General features: G+C 37.3%; 1 protein-coding gene across 1 annotated transcript; it reads left to right on the forward strand.

Annotated features, from left to right (window-relative positions):
• The first annotated feature begins 525 nt into the window (after positions 1-525).
• On the forward strand, positions 526-5,546 carry LOC104428673 (putative laccase-9). Its single transcript, XM_039310481.1, has 7 exons — positions 526-705; positions 1,317-1,468; positions 2,915-3,159; positions 3,545-3,679; positions 4,050-4,650; positions 4,745-5,103; positions 5,209-5,546. The coding sequence occupies exons 1-7, from the start codon at positions 592-594 to the stop codon at positions 5,394-5,396; spliced, it is 1,794 nt and encodes a 597-aa protein (XP_039166415.1). The 5' UTR covers positions 526-591; the 3' UTR covers positions 5,397-5,546.
• Positions 5,547-19,665: the final 14,119 nt, after the last annotated feature.

A 19,665-nucleotide genomic window follows, 5' to 3' on the forward strand; every position in this document is an offset into this window, starting at 1 on the left:
AATTTCTTTTTTACACGCAAAATGATTCCTACTACTTTATTCACATGAGACTTCATAATCTTTTTTTTTTTATTCGGGCAAAAGCAGAGATTCATGAATATAAATTCTTTTACCATGTGAAGTTAGATAGTGAAGTTGCCTAAAACTGGAGATGGAGTATTTATTCATTAAAATTTCAAAATCTAAAATTAAATCGGAGAGAAAAGCTCATAGACATATGATCGGGAGAGCAAAGCTTCTAGATCTAAAACTAGATCAAGAGAAGTAGAAAAGAAATAAAAGGAAATAAAAGAAAAAGGAACTGGGAGGGAAGGGAGAAATCTAGGTAAAATCCCTCCCCTCCATAAGTGGAAAAGACGAAAAAAGAATAGAGGGAGAAAGAGAGAGAGGAAGGCTGCTTTCTGAGACAAATGATTGGATCGGATCGGATCTTATGCCCGATTGCAATTATTAGTTGACTGTTAGCTAAATCGTAGGATGTGCCCTGCACTGGTCGTTCGTTATAAAAGAAGAGAGAGAACCAGCTCAAGACCAGCGAAAGGAACGAGAGAGTAAAGAGAAGATCAGATCGAGCGTTGAACGATCATAAGCATGGCCAAATCGTCGTCCAATTCCTCCAACATTTTCCTTGCTGCGGTCTTGCTTTTCTTTGGAAACGTCTTCCTCAGAGCTCAAGCTAGTGATGTCCACTACTACGACTTCGTCGTAAGTAACTCAAGTTTATGTCTGTGATGCTAAGTGTGCAGTTCACGTTGTTCAGATTTTTGCTAAAATATTTAATAGACAAATGAAACTTTCAGTTTCCAGAGCATATGGAACCAGTGATTATGCAATTTGCATGATAGCGATTAATTATTCTCAAATCTTTTTCTTCTTTTCCTAAAAATCGTCTCGGGTAATGATCCATTTAGAGGCAAAGAATCTTACTTTCCTCGGTGTGGACGTTAATCCAATTTGCATGGGATGTTAAATGAGGTGGGACCCATTTAAGACGCATGTGATCTGACTGTGCATATGACTTGGGCTCACATATACATCAGCCCCTCCACGGTCCCCTTATTTCGCCACTTAGAGAACCAGCGGGATGATGGAGTCGTTTTCACCAGACAAATCGTGAACATACCCATCCAAAAGAATCTGCAATTTGGGAGACACCGTACAGAGGGACCAGCCAACGGCTCGGCTAAAAATGGTCCACAATCATTTTGCACGTGCTTAGACAATCCCGTACCTTACGATTTCATGTTCTTTTATACGGGCGGTAAATTTCATGGTGACGGTATGAAGTTTATCTTCTTCCTTTTTTTACGCTGCAGTTGAGAGAAATCAACGTCACAAGGAATTGTACAACCAATACGATTCTAGTGGTGAACGACAGTCTTCCCGGACCAACCATTCAAGCTCGAAAGGGCGATCTTGTGTACGTGAAGGTTCACAATCAAGGACCATACGGGGTCACTCTTCATTGGTAATTTTACCCTGCCCACCTTCTTCTTACTTTTTATCGTTCTCCGGTTGTTAGCTTGTGATGCCATAGACAGTTAAAAGGAAGCGAAATTGTATCTGAAATTATACTACAGGATATATTCTCAAGAACCTCTGATTTTCTCTAGTGGTGCTCATTAGTAGGTTTAGGGTCGATTTCATAAGATTTCTCCTTCTGACAAGAAACAAATCATTTTCTCTAATTTTTTACTTCATGTGTAAGTGAGAAGAATCAGTCTGTCTATGTCTTGTTTCTATCACTCATGAAATAGTTTTCTCTTTTTGATAATTTTCATTTGTTTTTTTATCCATAAATCTCTTCTAATATCTCCTAAGTATACTTATTCGGGCTCGGGCACGTTCTTAAAGAGCTCAAGAGAAAAGAAAAAGTAGGAGATCCACCCTAGGGTGAGAAACCCTGTAATGTCACCTCTTGTATTCCCCGATTGGTGGAGAAGAACAAAATTCACCTATCAACGAGAAATATGAGGCGTGCGAGTATCGGCACATTAAAATAAGGAACGCTACCTGAATGAGCGTCCCATTTGGGGACTACCCTGGTGAAGATAAAAAGGATTCATCAACAAATCCTTTTCTATCTAATGATCCTCAGGCACTCTCCGAGTTGATTATTAATGTCAATCTTCTTCTGCTTTTATGGAAAGCACGACCATACACAACATTTTAAAAACGTGACTTCATAATTTCATAAATAATTTCTTTGTAATTCATGTCACGTTGATAGATTATAAAATAACTAAAACAACGTTGACTCTAGTTTATTAGTTCCTAATGTTATTTTTAAATATAGAAGCTGCGTTTAGTAGGTTCACTTATAAGCAAATACTTTGAAACTAAAGTTTTCAACTTGATTCAGCACAAACAAACAGTAAAAATCGATTTACTTTCTGAAATTGAATTTCCTGAAAACATTTTCCAGCGGCAAGAAGTCTTTGGTGCAACAAATATACCCTTAATTCAGCTCGGTTTCTCAGTTAAAACAAGAATGATTAACATATGTGCACAGGAAATCTGAAAATCAAATACTTTTATACTTAGGCTCCATTTATTTTTCAGAAAATAAATTATTCGGAAAATATTTTTCTAAAAATGATCACTTGTATCGCTTGAAATAATTAGTCAATAGAAAATGATTTCAATATTGATAACAATTTATGTATAACATTTTTGTGGACAATGAAATTTTTTTTTCATTCATTCATTTTCATAAGTGACACAAACAATTATTTTTAGGAAAATATTTTCCAAATCATTCATTTTTTGCAAAACAAATAGAGCCTCAATGATGAAAAAATATTTTACCTAAAATATGTGCAAGAAAGACAATGAATTTTGACTATTAAATGCAAACAAAACATTGCCTAGCTCCTCGAGTACTTTTTATGTGATCAAATTCACTGATTTGTAGGCACGGGGTGAAGCAACCGCGAAATCCATGGTCAGATGGTCCGGAGTATATTACGCAGTGCGCTATTCCACCGGGAACAAATATTACTTATGAAGTAAATTTAACTGATGAAGAAGGAACTATTTGGTGGCATGCCCATAATGAGTGGACAAGATCTACTGTGTATGGTGCTATTGTCATTCTACCACGTGAAGGATCAAATTTCCCATTCACTACGCCGGATGGAGAACATTTAATCTTGCTCGGTATGTGCTCTTAAGATTTCTTATGGGTCCTTTTAGACATAAAACTGGAGGCCAAGGGCAGGAAGTGGATCAAGAGTTAAAAAAAGTAGAATTCATCAGAGCATGCCTCTTCCTAAAAGCATACAAAGTAACTGATGATCGTGGGCTGCTATCTATTTGAAAACCTTGCAAAAGTGTATATTATAGTGAAGATCAAACTCCCTCACTAGAATATTGAGATTATTTGAATGTTTCATTTGGACATTGTGTTTAATGATCAGAACTTTCTACGATGGAACTCCTCCATCGCTATCTCTGTTTTCCAACTATGCATTTCTTTGCGGTTGCATGGTAAAGGCAAAGGTTGATGTAATTCAGCTTCCAATTTTCCTTTCATGATTTGCAGGTTCTTGGTTTAATGAAGGAATTTCTCTAAATAAAGCTTTAGAGATGGAATTGTCTGCAGGCACTAATCACGTACCTCGTGCAACTGGTTTCCTGATCAATGGACAATATGGAGATTTTGTTCCTTGCTCCAACGGTACATTTATACTCCCATCTTCTTTTTTTCTTTTTCTTTTTTTCCTTTCTGGTTGGACATTATGCTTATGAGGGTAGGGATGCAGACCATGAGGTAAAGGCTAGTTCCTTGAAATGTTTGCATTTCAAGTTATTGTAGATATATGATTCTCTTTGATAAAAATATGCTGCAATGTTGATACTTATTGTGTATCTAAAAGTAAAACTAACATTTTCAGTAGCGCCTGTCTATAGTAAATCTAACTTGCATTGAATTACATAGATGTGTATGATTAAGCATTGAATTGTCTAGATCATGGATAATGGTTTGTCGACATGTTTGTTATGTACAATGTCTAATATATTGTTTTTTCATGCTATTAATTTTACAGAAAGCACGCCTCACTTTTCTGTCGATTATGGCAAGACCTATCTCTTTCGTATAGTCAATGCAGCGGTCGGTTCAGAAATGTTCATCTCCATCGCCGATCATAACATGACGTTAGTTGGGATGGACGGAGCGTACACAAAACCAATCGTTGTTTCATATATAATGATAGAATCTGGACAAACGATGGATGTATTAGTTACGGCAAATCAATCTCCAGGAAGGTATTACCTGGCCGCTCAAGAATTTTCAACTGAAGACATCGATTTCACCGATTATGTCCACGAAGTTGCTACTGCTATCATCCAGTATAAAGGGAATTTTAGTCTGACGTCACCACCAAGTTACCCAAATGACACACTACCACTTTATCATGACTACAGTGCTGCAGCGAGTTTCATACAACAGCTGAGAAGCTTGGCATCTGAAGAACATACCGTGGACGTCCCTCGCAACGTGACGACAAGGATGTTCATCACAGCTTCCCCGAATCATGTGGCATGCCCAGATGATTCGTGTTATTTCAATGATTACAAAGTTGCCGCAACCTTAAATAACATAAGTTGGGAGGACCCATCTGTCGATGTGCTACAAGCTTATTACAGGTTCATCTCTCTCTCCCTTCTGATTTGAATATTTTTTCACGTTAATGATAGATGAAGATCATGAGAAGCGCATCCTTTTGCCATTAATATGCAGAAACATCAGCGGAGTTTACACCATGGATTTTCCCGATCTTCCTCCCGTTATGTATAATTTCACGGGAGATGATTTGTCGACCAGTCTTGCCGACGCTGCCCAAGGGACATCCGTGAAAGTTCTGAACTATAACGAAACTGTAGAGATCGTGTTTCAGGGGACTAATCTGTTGGACCAATCAGAATATCATCCAATGCACATGCACGGATATAGCTTTTATGTTATTGGGGTCGGCTTCGGAAACTTCGACAACGAGACCGATCCTCAAATGTACAATTTGGTTGACCCGCCTAAAGTCAATACGTTTGGAATTCCTAAAAGAGGGTGGGCTGCGATTAGATTCAGGGCAAATAATCCAGGTATTCCTCATGCCCTTTTCTTTCCTTTTTGCATTTGGACAAAAATACCATTTTTGCATTAGGAAAAGAATTCCACAACTAACATTCGAACATCGTACGTGGCAGGTGTATGGTATTGGCATTGTCATATAGATCGACATATGAGCTGGGGAATGAGCACCGCTTTCATAGTGAAAAATGGGGACACAGAAGAGACGAGTATGAGGCCACCTCCTTCCTATATGCCTCCTCGCATCACCTCCAAGGACAAACCATACGGCGAAATAGATCAAACTTTAAAAGATGACATCTAAGTACTAAGATCGGGTACAATCACTTAGCCATGGAAAGTCAGATGCATCATATGAGTATAAGTTTGGTGCTTTTGGTGTCACAAAAAAAAAAAATTGGAATAAATATGTTATATAAGTACAAGTTTAAGGTTTTTTGTGTCACAATAAAAAAAGTTCGGGACAAATATATTATCGTGAGCATAGTTTAGGATTCATAATGGCTTCTTCTTCTTTTTTTATCAATTTGTTGTTATTCTTGTTGTTGTTGTTGTTGTTATTTGTTGTTATTTGTTGTTATTGTTTTTTGGTCCTTTTGTTCTCATATGTCTGCAAATTTACCCTTTCTTCCTCTCTTTCCTTTCTTTCATTCCTTCTAGGTATTTCCTTTTATTTCACCTAAAAAAAGACAAAAAAAAAAAAAAAAAATCAAAGCTCCCTAAATTTCTCGGTGCTTGTTGGGATGGACCACCATTGGTAATTTTATGGGTTCCTAACATTTTCCCTGATGTGGCTTTAGAATTCATAAGGAGAAGTGCGGGATTGTTCAAAGGTCCTACGGTTAGGATTCTGAAAGTAAAGGAGGATACAAACTATAATTGAAGGAAAGGATAGTTGAGGGGATTTCATAATTTGACCTTTCGTTTGATTGGTTTGAACGACAATAGTCGTCTTCAATCATAAATGTTCCGCCTAACATACAACTTTTTGACATGTGGTGAAGTTGTGGTACTAGCATTGCCACATAGACCGACATCTGACTTGGGGCATGAATTTACGATTTCCTTAGTCAAAGATGGGGATACTGAGGAGACGAGAACGAGGCCATGATGCCTCCTTGCACAAGTGCACCCAACATTGCCACGAAGGACAAGCCCTTTGCTGAAATGGATCGAATTTGAAAGGTCTTACAAGCGCCTTCACGAGTGGTGGTGGTATTGAGTTAAGAGTTTATATTATCCCACAGAACGATTGAATTATATAAATCACTTGCATAATATCCGTGACATCAAACATTGCCTCCAAGGAATCTAGCATGGTATTAGCTTTTGGCTCAGATATGTATGTTTTGGGTATAGTGGGTACGTGATGAGATTGGTTTGAAGCATCATCCTTCTCGGCAATGCCACTCCCTTTTCTTGTGTGGAAATCAGAGAGAGATAATTACATTATGCGATAAAGGGGAAGGACCAACACGATGAATGAGATTGATGGTCATGGTTTGGTCTCGGGATACCTAAAACCTTTTACCGAGATGTTATTTTCTTCTATTGTTAAAGCCCATCTATTCATCTGTACAATTTTTGTATCATCATACTACAATTGATTAAAAGAAAGCTTTCATGTGTTGGATGTAGAAACAAATAGAGCATTGGGGAATAGGTGATTCTACCAAATTTTAAATGAATTAGTTTATTATCAAATAATATAAATTTTATAAGTGCTGTAAGTGAATTATCGACACTCATATAACTGAAGAAATTGTCCTATAAGTCCTAAACTTAATGTACGGATGTCTATTCAATCTTAAATTTTTTTACTAATTTTGTCCTAAAACTTTATGCGGAATTTCAATGTTATCTTTCTTACCAATTTTCCTCAGGAATCACTATCATGGCAGTGTGCTATGCAAGACAGCCAACTGGATTGCCACATCAGCGATTTATAAGAAAAATTGACCAAAATGACTATATCAAAATTATGCACATTTTGGAAAATTTAAAAATTTAAAACTGATTTGACATGCTTACGTTATATTTAGAATTGATTGGGTAATTTTCCAGCTATAAATCTACCAACATTCCAATAAATAGTAAGTTACCAACTCCTTTGAATTATTACAAGCGTAGTCACTTACATACCGACCATATAAGGAGTTTACCACCATCCTTATATATTAGTAAATTACCTATTTCTGTTAAAGTTTACAAGTGTTGTTAATAAAATACAAGTACTACGAGGAATTCACAACATATCAATAAATTAATAGATTAGCAACTCTTTTGAAAATTGAGTAAAATGTCAACCGAATCATTAATTTACCAATAAACCAATAAATTAGTAAGTTAGTAACTTTTTTGAAATTTCACAAGTGCGTTTGGTAAACTATAGATACGATTGCGCATTTTCCTACATGCAGCAGCAAAAACTTGATTCTTGGCACTATCAACTCTCGTTGCGAAAACCTAAAATTCAAGGACTCACGAGTTCTAAGAAATAGTGATGTTAGTGCTTCAAGGTGCTTCATGGTGATTGTGTGGTACGTAAGCCAAGAATTTGATTCGACCTTTAACGTTTTTCTTGTTTGCCAGGATTCAATTTTTTATGATTACGTGTTGAGATAGAGGGGACGGAATTAGGCATTCATCTATCACCCGGATTCAATTCTGGCGAGTGCACTTTATTTCATTCGATTCAGACCCCTAACAAAATTTCGAGGGAAAAATCTGATTTTTCATCCAAATGTGGACGAAATATTCAGAGACAACACCGACAAATCAACACGTGGCGTCTACTTGAATGGATTTTTTAGAAAACTATGCTGCGGTCCACGTACCTTTAGAAATATTAATTTTTAGTCCATGTGCTTTGTTTCAGAATATAAAAATAGTCCTTGGATTATTTTTCGCAACGAAAATATAACTTCTATATCATCACATATTGATTGGAGATCTTATGAAAATGTTGTTTTAGTGGGAATTACTTTCACCATAAGAGCAATTGCAATAATGGAGCACTTCCGTTCCACTAACTCTCATCAACTCAGTCTCTTGCTCAGAATCACACTGAAGATCTAGCTACGGGCGACAATAGTATCTCACTCTCGTTCTCCTCGCTGCTTATTGTTCTCCTCTTGGCCTCCAAGGCTTCGCCATCGCCACATCCAAGCAACATCAGCGCCTCTGCCGCCGCCGCCGCTCCTCCTCCTCCTTCTTACCATGCAACCGCAGCAGCGGCCTCCCCGGCAGCCGCCTCATCGCGGACAACTTGGGGCTGGAGCACCTGATCGATTCTCTGCACATCCTGAGCCATATTCTCGCGGGTTCTTCCAGCGTGACCACAAGCATAGCCGACCCGAACAATGCAGCCAGATGCGGGAGAACCTCAGCAGGCAAACCTTACGAACCATGCACTCCCGAACAGAATGAGAGACCCGCCAATTGCTGTGTATACAACCGGGCTTTGCTAAACACCGTGAAAGATCCAAGCATCATGCGCATTCAGGCGGTCCCAGGGTCGGCAATGCCGCTACCATTTTAGTTTGCTTGATGAATCCGCCTGTGCCATGCAAGTCCGGATCATATAACAGTACTTGTACCTTAATGTGTGCCTCTTTGGACGATGGAGACAATGAGCCCGATCTTGGTCTTCCTCCCGGGTTCTCTAAATTGTTAGAGTTGCACTGTGTGGAAATGCGTCGTATTACCCACCTATTGACTTCTACATCGACAGGCATCGGCGGTGCTCTGTGTCGAGGCCTAGCGATCACCCATCTATCTCACCTCAAACCATCTTATATGGCGATCAGCCACAAGCGACAACGACTTCGACGGTCCTATTTCTTCTTATATTGCATCGTTGTAGCTCAGATGCTCCGGTATGACATTTTTTGTCTCGTGGAGTAGAAGAAGAGGATGGAGGACTTCCATTCCATGCGAGAATAGAGTTTTATCAGGATTCGACTTACTTAGTTTTGGTGTGAAGCTAGCGTTGTGGATCAGTTTCGGACAATTCGACGGTTCAATAAAGGAAATTCTGAGAAAGAAAATTCACTATTGGTAAATTTCCAAAAACGTTGGTCAAAAAATTATTGACCAGTGATTTAATTGTTAGGTAAAACAATAAATTGATTATAGCGATGGTAAGTTATTAATGGCACATTGGACGTTTGTAGAATCCTAACAATTTCAGTCATTTTGAAGAAGTAGGTAATTCGTGTCGGTAAATTCATTATGTTATTGTAGTTTACTAGTTCACGCTTCCAAAATTCGAAAGAAGTTAGAAACTTAGGTCATCTTTGGTAACCGGCTAATAAACAAAAAAAAAGAATAGAAATCCATTTGATAACATCAGCTAATTTTTCTATTCTTGGGAACAGATCGTGGTCGAGAATAGATTTAAAATGAAATCAAAAAGTAAAAAAAAAAAGTTACTTCTTTTATTGAAAACAATTCAAGATTCAAGCCATTTTCTTTTTTTTTTTTCTTTTCTCTTTTTATCCTCTTCTTTTTCATTTCTTCTTCTTCCTCCTCTAGCCAGTCATCGAGCTCGACGATGGAAGTTGACCAACCAAATACAAGGTCCGACGACCTCACCTAAGCCTTGGTTGATAGAGGCTGGCCTCACTATGTTGGGCGAGATTTGGCGAGGTCAAGCCTCGCCCATACACTGGCGAGGCTTGACCGAGGTCTCCGGCTCTTGTCCTTGGCCAATCACTGGCCATAGCCGAGGCCTATCAACTGACTAGAGGAGGAAAAAGAAGAGAAGAAAAAAAGAAAAATCTCAGAAAATGTTTGAAAAATTAAAAGAAATTATATATCACAAAAGAATTTAGGGTTGTACCAAACACATTCTTACTCTCTCTCTCTCTTTTTTTTTTTTTTTTTTGAGATAGAATTTTTTTGCAGTTACCGAATGTATTCGAATGCTCACAAAATCATTTGGGGATTTTGGGGATCAAAATCAGAAAAAACTATTTATGATTAGGAATTATTCTTAGGAACATAATGGTTACCAAACATACCCTTAGTAATTAATTGGAAGACTAGTAAATTCTTTATAGAACTACTATTTTGCTAATCATAGTTATAAAATTTCACAAAAGTTGGTTAGCTATTAATTCGGTGGAATGTTAATAACTTGTAAAATTTAAGAGGATATGGTAATTTATTAAATTGTAAATTCTTGTAACGTTGGTAACTTAATTACAAGCTATCTAACAAGCGAGTGGCCGGTCAAATTTTCTTACCAACAGTATTGAAAAAATTACAATGGACATGAAGTACCAAGTTATGAAGTGCCAAGGATATCTTGGGCTTGTTTTGCAAGATAGTGAACAAATTAAGGAAGATCTCACCTACAATATTATATGCAAGCAAGTTTAGAAGGAGTTGAGAAACACGTGAGGTTTTGAGCAAATTCCAGAACTCTAATAAATCTCACGCACTTTCTCTATCATTGCCTATACGGCATAGCTCCCAAATGAACCAAAGTCATAAATCAAAGTAGGGAAGAATCGCCCTTTTGCTCGTATCAACTTTTGATTCGTCAATACGTCTCCCAATCTTTTCATCCCGCTTTCAAGGGAGTGAGAATGTCGAGAATCGAAGAGAGGAAAGAATCATTTGATGTTGAATGTGGTTTGGGTCACCAACCCGCCCTAACAGTGATCACTGATTGGCAGCTCATATCCTCCAACGCCGATAAGTTCACGGGCTTAATTGGCCGAGTCGTGCCTTGGGGACCAGGTCCCTTTCTCACACTAGCTACAAGCTCCCTCACGGCCTCCCCTCTCATGTGAACACCATTAATGAAATTTGATCAAAAGCCCTGCCGTCCTGCTGATGATGCTAACCGAAATCACGACGATCCTAGCATCTGGCACATTCAGGTGGTCTCAGGGTTGATGATGTCGTGACCACTTAGTTTGCTCGTTGAATCTGCGTGTGCTATGTAAGTTGGGATCATATAGCACTTCTTGTTATCTTGATGTGTGCCACTTTAAACCATGGAGGCGATGAACCCGATCTTCATCTTTTGCTCCTCTAAATTGGTTGATATGCGCTATGCGAAAATGCATTGACGACCAGCGGGGTTGATACGTTTACATACATCCTGATGAATTTATTAATATTTAGACGATTATTATTGATGAATTGCTTTTGACATGTCATTATGTACTCTAGGAAGATACCGTATTGCAATATTGTATTTTACAGGATACAATTATGTTTATGTTGGCGCCCAAATTAGCACATTGGGCTTCGGAAGCTGGAGAAAATAACGCAGGCCCAAAACATAGGAATCCATGAAGAATAGGCCAGGATGTCAACAGTCGACAAATGGGGGTCTTGAACAATGCAACAAGGGGCTTGCCGAAACCAACGAGATAATGATGAAAGCAGTTACTGGAATCGATACCAACAAAAACATCGGCCAGGCAGGGCAATTATTAATGTAGAGTAGAGACTTCCGAAACACCATGGATATTGAAATAATAATTGTAAAAAGACAGTTATCTATAGAATATCATTATAAATGGCCGAAAAGGCATCAATGTAAGAACCTTTTGCCAAATCAACAATTGATCATTCAGTTTCAAGTTATCTTTCATTTTATCGCACTTTTGCATTCAATTGTGCTTTACGTTTCCTCTTGTTTTCCTGCACTTTACTTTGCCATTAGTTTAGAACAGTTGCTTCATTTCCAAAGCTACATAGTACCCATTACAAAAAATAAAGCTGAAGCTTTGCCTCTTTGGTGAAAGATTTTGTCGAGGGAACTTTCCATGACGAACAATTTACCTGAAAGAACCAATATATGTGATAATTACAATAAAAAGCATTATTTTTTAAAATATGATGGTGATGAAAAATTACCTTTTGCAACGTGACCAATCTCTAATTTTGCCTTGTTGGGAGCAGTCCAAGAATAAAAATCTTGAATGCATCAAGGTCATATAGGGGAGTGCTCCCTTAAATCCCTCTATGAATGATCAATAATAATAAAAAAAATGAATAAATATGCATGGAAATGAAAAGAAAAAATCAATTTAAAGTAACCTCAAGAAAGGAAGTGAGTAGTTATCATCTGAGTGGATAGATGGAGACTGACCGTTGGTACCTTTACTAAAGCGGATAACTTAATTGTTCCATTTTTCTGGGTGTTTTGGCTTGATTATCCAAACATGGAAGAGATATAAACACGATATCATGAAATTTTCTATTTTATATTTACTAGGGAAGTTATTTTTTTAATCGAGCAAAATATGAACAAATCTTGCTCCTTAGTTGAATAAAGTTTTTAGGGATGAAAAATCTAGATTGGTCTAGCAAGTTTGGACCTATTTTGGACAGGAATGCCCTAGGCCCGCCTACCTTTTTTTGGCATGTTTGGATAGATTTTTACTTTTTACCTTTTACATAATTTGAATCTTATGGCATACACTTTTTAAGCTTTCTAACAACGCATGAAAACTTCATGATACATTAATGTTGGCCTGTAGACTCATATATGATATTTTTCATAATTTTCTGAAATATTGTTATATTTTAAATTTTGCTGGCAAAACAAAAATTTGTTTTTAACTTTTTGAATTTACTATAGCGTTGGTAACTTGCTAATTATAAATTGATAATTTACTAATTGATTAGGATGTTGTTAGATTCTTTATAGATTGGTATTCTACTAAGAACACTTGTAAAATTTCTTAAAAGTTGATCAATTATAATTTAATGGAATGACATTACATTTATTACAGTTTTGAAAGTTACTAATGACACATACATTTGAACGTTGAAAAAAATCTTATGTTGGTAATTTTGAAAAAGCAAGCAATTTACTAAATTGTTGGGATGTTGGTAAATTTATTTTAGTGTTGATCAGTTAAGAATCATGCTTGTAAATTTTGAAAGAAGTCAGACACCTACTAATCAATTGGGAGGTTGGCAAATTTTTTATAGGGTTGGTATCTTGCTAATCGTTTATAAAATTTCAATGAAGTTGGTAAGTCATTTTATTATAGTTTTGGTAAAATACTAAGTAACACCAGTAAAATTTTAGAGTTAGTAACTTATTAAATCGTCTCAACGTTGGTCAATCCTAATTAGGTTGAAAAAAAAATTACCTGAATGCAAGTGCCCAGTCCAATTTTATTACCAGTAACTTCACTAACCGACCAACACAGAAATTGTTCAGACTTTAGGACGTTAGGAGTTTGCTGCATGTGGAGCTTCCTCCAAAAGTTTGATACTGACCTTGAATTGTTCGTGCATATTTTTAGCGCTTTCCAACTAGAGAGTTAAATGTTCTATACGTTCTTGGATGTGCCAACTGCCAATTCCCCACCTTATAGTTCTCTCTGAATGTTTTTTTTTTTTTTTTTCTCGTGAATGTAGTTCTCTTTGAATGTTCGTTGTCAGCTTCATCAAGAAAGTAGTTTTCCATAGTTCTCCTTTTCCTTGAGCCGCAAGGTAACGGAGATCATTATAGCATTTCAAATAAATTTCATGATGAGTTAAAAAGCCAGTACTCAATCATCTGCCGTGCCGAGTGTCACCATGCGACCAAATCTAAATTTCCTGCTATATAAGATCACGATACAATTCAATTTCTCCTTTTTTTTGGCTGCCAAAGGGCGTGGATATACGAAGCCAGAGAGCTCGATGACGGTTATATGGGTTCTTTCCAGGTTTTCCTCTGGCTATTTTGATGTTCTTCTTTTAATGATGAATGAGGTTTTCATTAAGAATGTATCAAGGGGATGCCGTCCCTGTACAAAAAAGGCTTCAGATAAAAGCCGCCCACATACCAAATTATGCTTTAAAAACTGTTTGTAACATTTTCAACAACCATATATGAAACTCAACTTTGCTGCTGCACCAAAATTGAAGAGTGTACAACCTATCATCCCACTTAAACTCTTCTAAATCTTTGCTCATACTTCCATAGCCAGCACAAGTAGCAAAGGTGACAAAAGATCACCCTGCCTCAATCTTTGCACCAACTTGATAAGTTTTAGGACTTGATTACACTTTTTGAAAGTTTTAAGACTCAATTGTACTTTTGTGATAGGTTTTATGATTAAATTACACTTTCTTGACAAATGTTAAGATTTTTAGCGCACTTATCACTTTCTATATGGGCTGCCTTATGAGTAGGTGGTGGAAGAAGCTATTTACCGAGTAGCAGTGATTATTAGCCCAGTTAGTGATGTGCGTGTGGATCAGAAAATTTCAGCAATCTAGAAAAATGGGAGAGCTCGTGGGAATCTCAACTCATCTGGACCTCTAATCCAAGGGACTTTTGCGAGTAATAAGGGGAAAATTTTCTAAATGGATTTTAAATATGAGAGACTGCCTATCTTTTGTTATGCTGGCAGAAATTAATTGAAAGCTAAAGCCAAAGAATATATCCCTTACTTGAAAATGTTCTAGGGTAATATGAATAAGGATCTTATGGAGGAAGAGCTTATCCCTAAAACCCCATAACATGCTTTATTGGCAATATCCAGCGAAGTGGAAGGGAACCAAGCAAAACACAAGGAAATACCGATGCAATAGAGAAGGGGGAATGAGGTTTGTGTAGGAGATGAGAACACTAACCTAAAGGAAAAAGTAATATCTGAGAACCCTAAAAGCATACGCGCAAGCGGGAACACAGAGAAACCAATTCCAAAGACGGAGGTGATGGTTTGGCGACGAGTCGGCCATGAGGATGGCTTGGCTTAGCCATAGCAAAGATCCAGCAGCAACGACAACTCATCGATGGCCGCGACAGATATTTCAGGTCTTCATTAGCAGATCTACGACAAGATGTTTGTTCATTTTTTTAACTTTCTTCACAGGGCAGCATTACTTCTACTTCAATTTTGGCTAAAACACTCCTTTTTTCAACTTAATTTTCTTTTTTAATTACTTATATTTCTATCTCTCTTTGCCCCCATTACACCCAACAGGATATCGCATTATCGGACAAGATTGTTAATTTTAATTTATAGTTTCATATTTTTAATCACAAAATCTACATATAAAATTAGAAATTTTTGTTTATGACTGCTTAAGAATACAACATTAATTGCCTATCTTTTATTCAAATAATTTGAGTGAATTTATATTTCAAAGTTGAAATTAAATGTTAAGATAATTATCTGATTGATCTTGATCTTGTGGGTCTTTTTCTGGAATAAGTTTGTAGATTTCTAAAGCTAAAGCTTGCTTATTTTGTTCTTTCTTTTGAACTTTTCATATTTTAATCTAAGTTGCAATATGGGGATTGAAGATCTAGTTACACATTCTTCACTTTCAAACTCACATTAGATTCTTACTGTGGAAATTTTTAACACATTTATAGTTTTAACACATTTATAGTTCATTTTTCCCCTTTTCATGCTTATCTTTCATTAATAATTTAGATCATCTAAATATAACATGTTTAATGTTTTAATCATGCTTCTAACAATTTTTATCAAGATTGACTAGATAATTATATTGGAATTTAATTTTTCAACTTTGAAATATAGTTTCGCTCAAACTATTTGATAAGAAATAGGCAATTGATTATGTTTTCATAAGCAATCAAAAATAGGAATTTCTATGGAGCTTTTGTGAGTAAAGCATGAGATCATAAATTGAAATTAACAACATTTCTCGAGGAAAGTTATAACGTGATGTAGAATAAGATGATATATTGTTGATTGTAATGTGACATTTGTATTGTGAAACCGATGAGAGAGATCATATAAATAATGGTTTAGCCTGAAAAAATAAATAAATCGAAAAAAGAGAGATAAGGACATTTCAGTCGGTCAATTGAAAAAAGAGTATCTTAAGCAAAATAGGGGTGAAAATAGCACCTCAATCTTCATATTTCATTTATTTTATAAAATTTTGGTATGCTTTCTTAAATATTAAAACAAAAACATCTTCTTCTTCTTTTTCAGAATTACATGTACAGTTAGGGATTTTTTTTTTTCCATTTTATAGTATAACAAAAACATTTTTTTAAAGATAAAACCAAAATATGTGCTTCATTCATCAAATTTTAATTGACTTATTATTTGCAAACTTTTTCATGTCTAGTTGATTGAGTTTTCTTTTTTTAGTACGCTATTTCCATGTTTTAGGGGAAAAACTATTAGCTTGTATTTGGTCGTCCGAATTTGGATTGAGATATGATAAGATTGGATAAGATGGGATTAGAGATTCTCCAAATGCCCCATGGAAAACTATATACAATGTATTGGTAGAACCTGGAACTGAATCTACGGATCTAGGGAATATTGGATAAGTTTTACATTCTACAAATTCAAAACTGGTCCCAACAAGTAAGTCCAAGTTCCAGGTGGAACCAAAATCTACCCTAAAATTGTGCAACCCCCCGCCCCTAAGTGTAGCAATATTTGTATGGATTTGGATGGTGTTAGCTTCAAGTGGAGTTGTAACTAAAAACTCCTGAGGTAGTAGATACATACTAGGTAATTGACACAAATAGTGCTTGTAATGAAGTGGAGCACGTAGAGCCAATGATTGTTGTAGTTGCTGAGTTTGACAGGGTGCATGTTCAATATCCTAATAAATATGGATGCCATTGTCGTCTCATTTTATTTGTAAATTGAGGATGTTGTGTCTAAAAATCATTGTGGAGCAATTAAAGGTGTAAGGGCAATTGGTGGTATTACAATGAGACCCATGGATATGACTGAGTTTAAGTGAGACTTGGACTTGGGAGATGTCTAAGGCAATTGAACTTGTGAGGAACTGTGGGAATGTAGCATACAAGTTTGGATTTTCAGAGAAGCAATTAAAGGACTTAGCTCAAACATTAAGCCGGGGTGGAAATTGTTGGAAATTTTATCTCAAGTTTGAGCTCGAAAAAGAAATTCTCTTAAATTGAATAGCTTTGCTAGTTGTAGTTGGTTCCTATTTTAGTTCTTACCTAGTTTGAGTAGGCTTCCTATTTTGAATCAAACTCTTATCTACATATAAGAAATGAGTTTTCTTTGCAAAGAGCATCCAAAATGAGCTGCTAGTGAACCATGTAAATCCAATATCCGATTTTTTTTTGTTTTGTTTATTTCATTTTATCACTTGCTTTCCATAACATAGGAAATGTAATAATGAGGCCATTTTTATTATTGTTGTAATTGTAATAATATTACTAGTACTTATCATAATAATAAAAGTGCAATGAGGCATAATCCATTGTGCTGCCAAATAAATCTCGCACAACCTCAAACTAGCGTGACGCATTGTAAAGTCATGCGAGCCTGTGCTAGCGCCGGAGTAGGGTTGCCTATAGTGGTATCAAGAGTGGGGATATGGGTTTCAGATCCCTCATCACCTAAATGTAGACCACTGCATTGGTAGATAAATCTTGTGCAACCATAAACCAGCACAAGTGAGCCGCAATCAAAGCATATAATATCGTGTTGGCCCTTAGATGGGGCTACCTGCATGATCTGACGAGATCTGGAGGTCCCTCTCCCTATATCTGGCATCGCCGTGAAATCTCATGAGATCTCAATGGCGATGACCAAATCTCGGTGTGGCTTGACGGTGGCGTCAAGACCTCGTCACAGTCTAAGGGAGGGCGAACAGAAATTGAGTGAGGGAAAGAGCATGAGGGACAAGGTGGGGTGAATGGCCAAGCGAGAGAATTGGATCAGCGACTTTGATGGCGACGGCCACGGAGGAGGGTTGTGTCCAGGCATGGTGGTCGCATCGATGCGGCTGTGGCAGCGAGCAGATCTCGGTGCCTCCGCAATAACATTGACACTAAAGAGTGAGGTCGATTTAATGCGCGAATGTTATCCAGAAATTTCTTTTTCAAAGGAGGGTGCACTAAGCTTTTGTGGAGACTCTCTTGCCACTTCTCATTTCGATGCTAACGTCTTTGCACGCGTGACTGATTGCTCCACTCCACATCCACTTCATCTGAGGGCCACACTGCCCCAATACGATTGCGCATTGCCCCTCTTGCAAGCAGCACCACAACTTGATTTTTTGACACCATCAACTCTCACCACGAAAATTCTAAAATTCAAGGGCTCTCTGAAGCCCAGAGTCGGAATGTTAGGGCTTCAAGATGATGTCGATGACCTCTAGTTAATGGTCCCCCTGGTTAGGGTAGGAATGAAAGAAATTGATTCAATTTTCAGAGTAGAAATGGTAAAATAAGTCATACATCCATTTAGTAACTCATTTTTATCATGCCAAGTGGGATATCGATGGATGCAATCCTTATTAAAGAAGATCGAATTGATTTTGAAAAATGAACCCCGTTGGATACGAGTCTTAATGTACTTAGAATATATCGTTTTTGACACATTTGGACCAATTAGGTAAACATTTTTCCCAAAAAAAAAAAAAAAAAAAAAAAAAAAGAACTGGCTATAGTTGAAAAAAAAAAAATAGAAAGTTGTTCATTGGGGTCTAATTGAGTATACTGAAAAGTTTGAGGACCAGATAGCAAAGTTTAATAGGCCAATACGGCCAAAAATTGGATAAGGTCATTTCTGGCATACAAAACTGTTTTACCCTATGGGCTAAAACGTGAAGATGATTTTCGGTATTTTCCCTTATAAAAAGTGTCGTTCCATATGTTTTAATTAATTTTGGAGCTCTTGTCTCATACTTGAATAAAAGTGAGTCACTTTTGGAAATTACTATCGCTATAGCCTAACTGCAATTATGGAGAGAAATTGACATTACAACTGTTGTAACTTTGATACAATGCTCACTTGAGTATCATAATTTTTTTCTCGATCAATTGAATGTCATAACTTATGTACCGCGCTTATCCGAGTGTGATAACCCTTTTTCTGACCACTTAAGTGTCGTTTAACTTTTCATTCGATTACTTGAATATCATAACTTTTTGAAAACATTCACTACAAATACTATGTCACGTCAGATTTCCGATACTTAGGTGAACGTTTTTAAAATATTTTGGTGCTCAAGTGAATGACGTACGAAGATTATGATACTCATGGTGTCCTCTGGCGCCCCACTTCCACTAATCTCATCAACATGCCTCTTGCACGTACATAAGCGTTGTGCGTGCTCCAAAAACCAAGACATGAAGTGAGCCGTCTGAGAAGGTTCGGCAAATCCTACAAGATCATATTCATCGGCATGGGAGAGCCTGCTATAGGCGACAGTAGTCGCTCTATTACATTCTCTTCACTCCTCGTAGTGCTCCTCCTGGCCTCCCGGACTTCACCGTCACATTCAAGCAACATCGGCCCCTCCGCCACCGCCTCCTCACTGCACAGCCACAGCCACAGCCTCACCGCCGGCAGCAGCCTCATCGCAGATGACATGGGGCTGGAGTATCTGATCGATTCTCCACACATTCCGACCCGTATTCTCACGGGCGCTCGTTATGTGACCCCGGCTACAAGCAAACGAGTCGATCCAGCCCCATGCCGAGAAACCGGCAGAGGAAGAAGTTACAAATGCACTCCCCAACAGGGTGCAAATCCCAGATGCGATCGTTTGTTCCGGGGCCAATGCTGAAGCTAACCAAAAGCATGACGATCCAAGGCATCATGCACATTCAGGCGGTCTCAGGG

The sequence above is a fragment of the Eucalyptus grandis genome, chromosome 3 (genome assembly GCF_016545825.1).
Source record: "Eucalyptus grandis isolate ANBG69807.140 chromosome 3, ASM1654582v1, whole genome shotgun sequence".
NCBI lineage: Eukaryota > Viridiplantae > Streptophyta > Magnoliopsida > Myrtales > Myrtaceae > Eucalyptus > Eucalyptus grandis.